Genomic DNA, 1,729 nt, shown 5'->3' with positions numbered 1-1,729 from the left:
GAGTTGAAGTTGGCGGCGTCGGGCTGCGTGTACTTGGCGTCGGGGGTGCGGTGCGAGTGGAAGATGAACTTGTTGGGCGAGAAGTACATGCTGCAGTAGCTGCACTTGATGCACTTGGCGCGGGAGCTGTTGTAGCGCGCCGGGATGAAGCTGCCSCGSSAGCCCCAGGCGCACTCGTGCRMCACGTCGAAGGCGAAGTTMTCSGGCAGCTTGGGCGGCYKGTKCTCGCCCAGGAAGGACTTGCAGAGCCGCTCSGCCTCCCGCTTGGTGATCATGCCGCAGCGGCGGGAGGAGATGGGCATGGCCCCGGCCCGCCGCAGGATCTCCAGCTGCACCGGCGTGCACTGCACGCAGGTGATGCCCAGGGCCACCCGCCGGTTGTGGATCTCGTTGTAGCTGAAGTTTTTCAGCAGCGTGTTGGAGATCTGCGCCAGGCACAGCCGCTCCTGCCCGTCGATGACCAGGGAGACGATGGGGATGCCGTAGAGGATCACCTGCCCCACCTGGTTGGGCTTCATGGCGGCGTGGCCGGCCCGCGGCTGGCTCATGGGCTCCGGCGGGTACGTGCTGGACGGCGACGGCAGCAGGATGTCCGTGGGGGCGGGCAGCGGGCTCGTCGCCATCGCCTCAGCGCCGGGGGGGTTCCTCTGCGCCTGCTGCGGAGGGAGGGCAGAGAGAGACGCCGTCAGAGTGGCCCCCTCCGTCCCCAGCCACCCCCCGGCCGCGACGCGGGATACCGGTGCCGCCGTCTGAGAAGTGTCTCGGGGGGTGGGGGGGAGAGGGAAAGAGCTCCCGGGACTGAAGAATAAAACGAGATCCTGAATGATCGAGTCGGCCCCCGCACGGATTATTTCCCCCGTCGTTATGCCCGGCTTCCCCGCCGCCAGCTGCCCGCTCCCCGACGGCCTCCTCCTTACCGGTAAACCCCCGCCGGGCGCATCTCGGCTCAGGTGCGCAGATTACGGCAAATTGCTGGATTCCCCCCCTTTTCGGAGCGTCGCCAAGTACATTCCAGGCACGGCGAGTCCCGAAACCCGCATAGCCCCAACCCTCCCCGCCCCGTCCRCGGAAATCCGCCGCGGACGAGACGAAACGAAACTGCGGCGCCCACGCAAAGCCCGGCCTCGACGGGGCGCGGGGCACCCTCACTGTCCCTTGTGCCGCGGGGGCGGCCCCGGCGCTGCTCTACCTGCTCCACCGGCACCGGGCGCCTTCCGACGGCTCCCGGCGCTGCGGTCCCCCCCCTCCCCGCCCCCTCGTCGAGAGGCGGAGAGAAACTTAATTATCGCGGCGAGCCGCCTTCCGCGGACGCCCGCGCACCGCTCCGCGCCTCCGCTTACCTCCGCGGCTCCCGGGGCGCCCCCGCACCGCCGCCGTCGGCAGGGAGGCGCATCCCCGGCGCAGCGCGGCGCGGAGCCTCCGCGCGTGTCTGGGGCGCGCCGCGGCCGCGCGCCGCGGCCCCCCGTGGGCGCGGTGACGTCAGCGGGCCGGCCTCGCCTCCCCGCCCCGCGTGGGGAGGGGGTGTCAGGCCGCGCCGTCGCGGCCCCCCCTTTACCCCCCGGTCGGTGCGGCRCTGCGCGGAGTCGCCTCCGCCGTCGGATCCGCGCCGGCTTCGCCAGCGATTTATTCGAGAGCGGAAAGTGCTGGGCGCCGCCAGGACGCTGAACTTCGCCACGAAACGTATTAAATAACATTGCGCTTTCCCCTCTTTTTTTCCAGGGCAGCTCTT

At 70.3% G+C, this 1,729-nt stretch overlaps 1 protein-coding gene across 1 annotated transcript in view; it reads right to left on the bottom strand.

The window, feature by feature from the left end:
• The window catches only part of SKOR2 (SKI family transcriptional corepressor 2), a 24,868-nt gene extending 24,245 nt beyond the window's left edge, over window positions 1-623 (bottom strand). The window contains exon 1 of the mRNA XM_085322194.1: window positions 6-623. Within this exon, the coding sequence (XP_085178320.1) occupies window positions 6-623 (618 nt within the window). The remainder of the gene's footprint in view (window positions 1-5) is intronic.
• Window positions 624-1,729: the final 1,106 nt, after the last annotated feature.

The sequence above is a fragment of the Rhea americana genome, unplaced genomic scaffold (assembly GCF_003343005.1).
Source record: "Rhea americana isolate MKP2758 unplaced genomic scaffold, rheAme1 scaffold_75, whole genome shotgun sequence".
Classification (NCBI taxonomy): Eukaryota; Metazoa; Chordata; class Aves; order Rheiformes; family Rheidae; genus Rhea; species Rhea americana.
The sequence above is the reverse complement of the archived record's forward strand: the minus strand, read 5'-3'. Positions and strand labels throughout refer to the sequence as shown.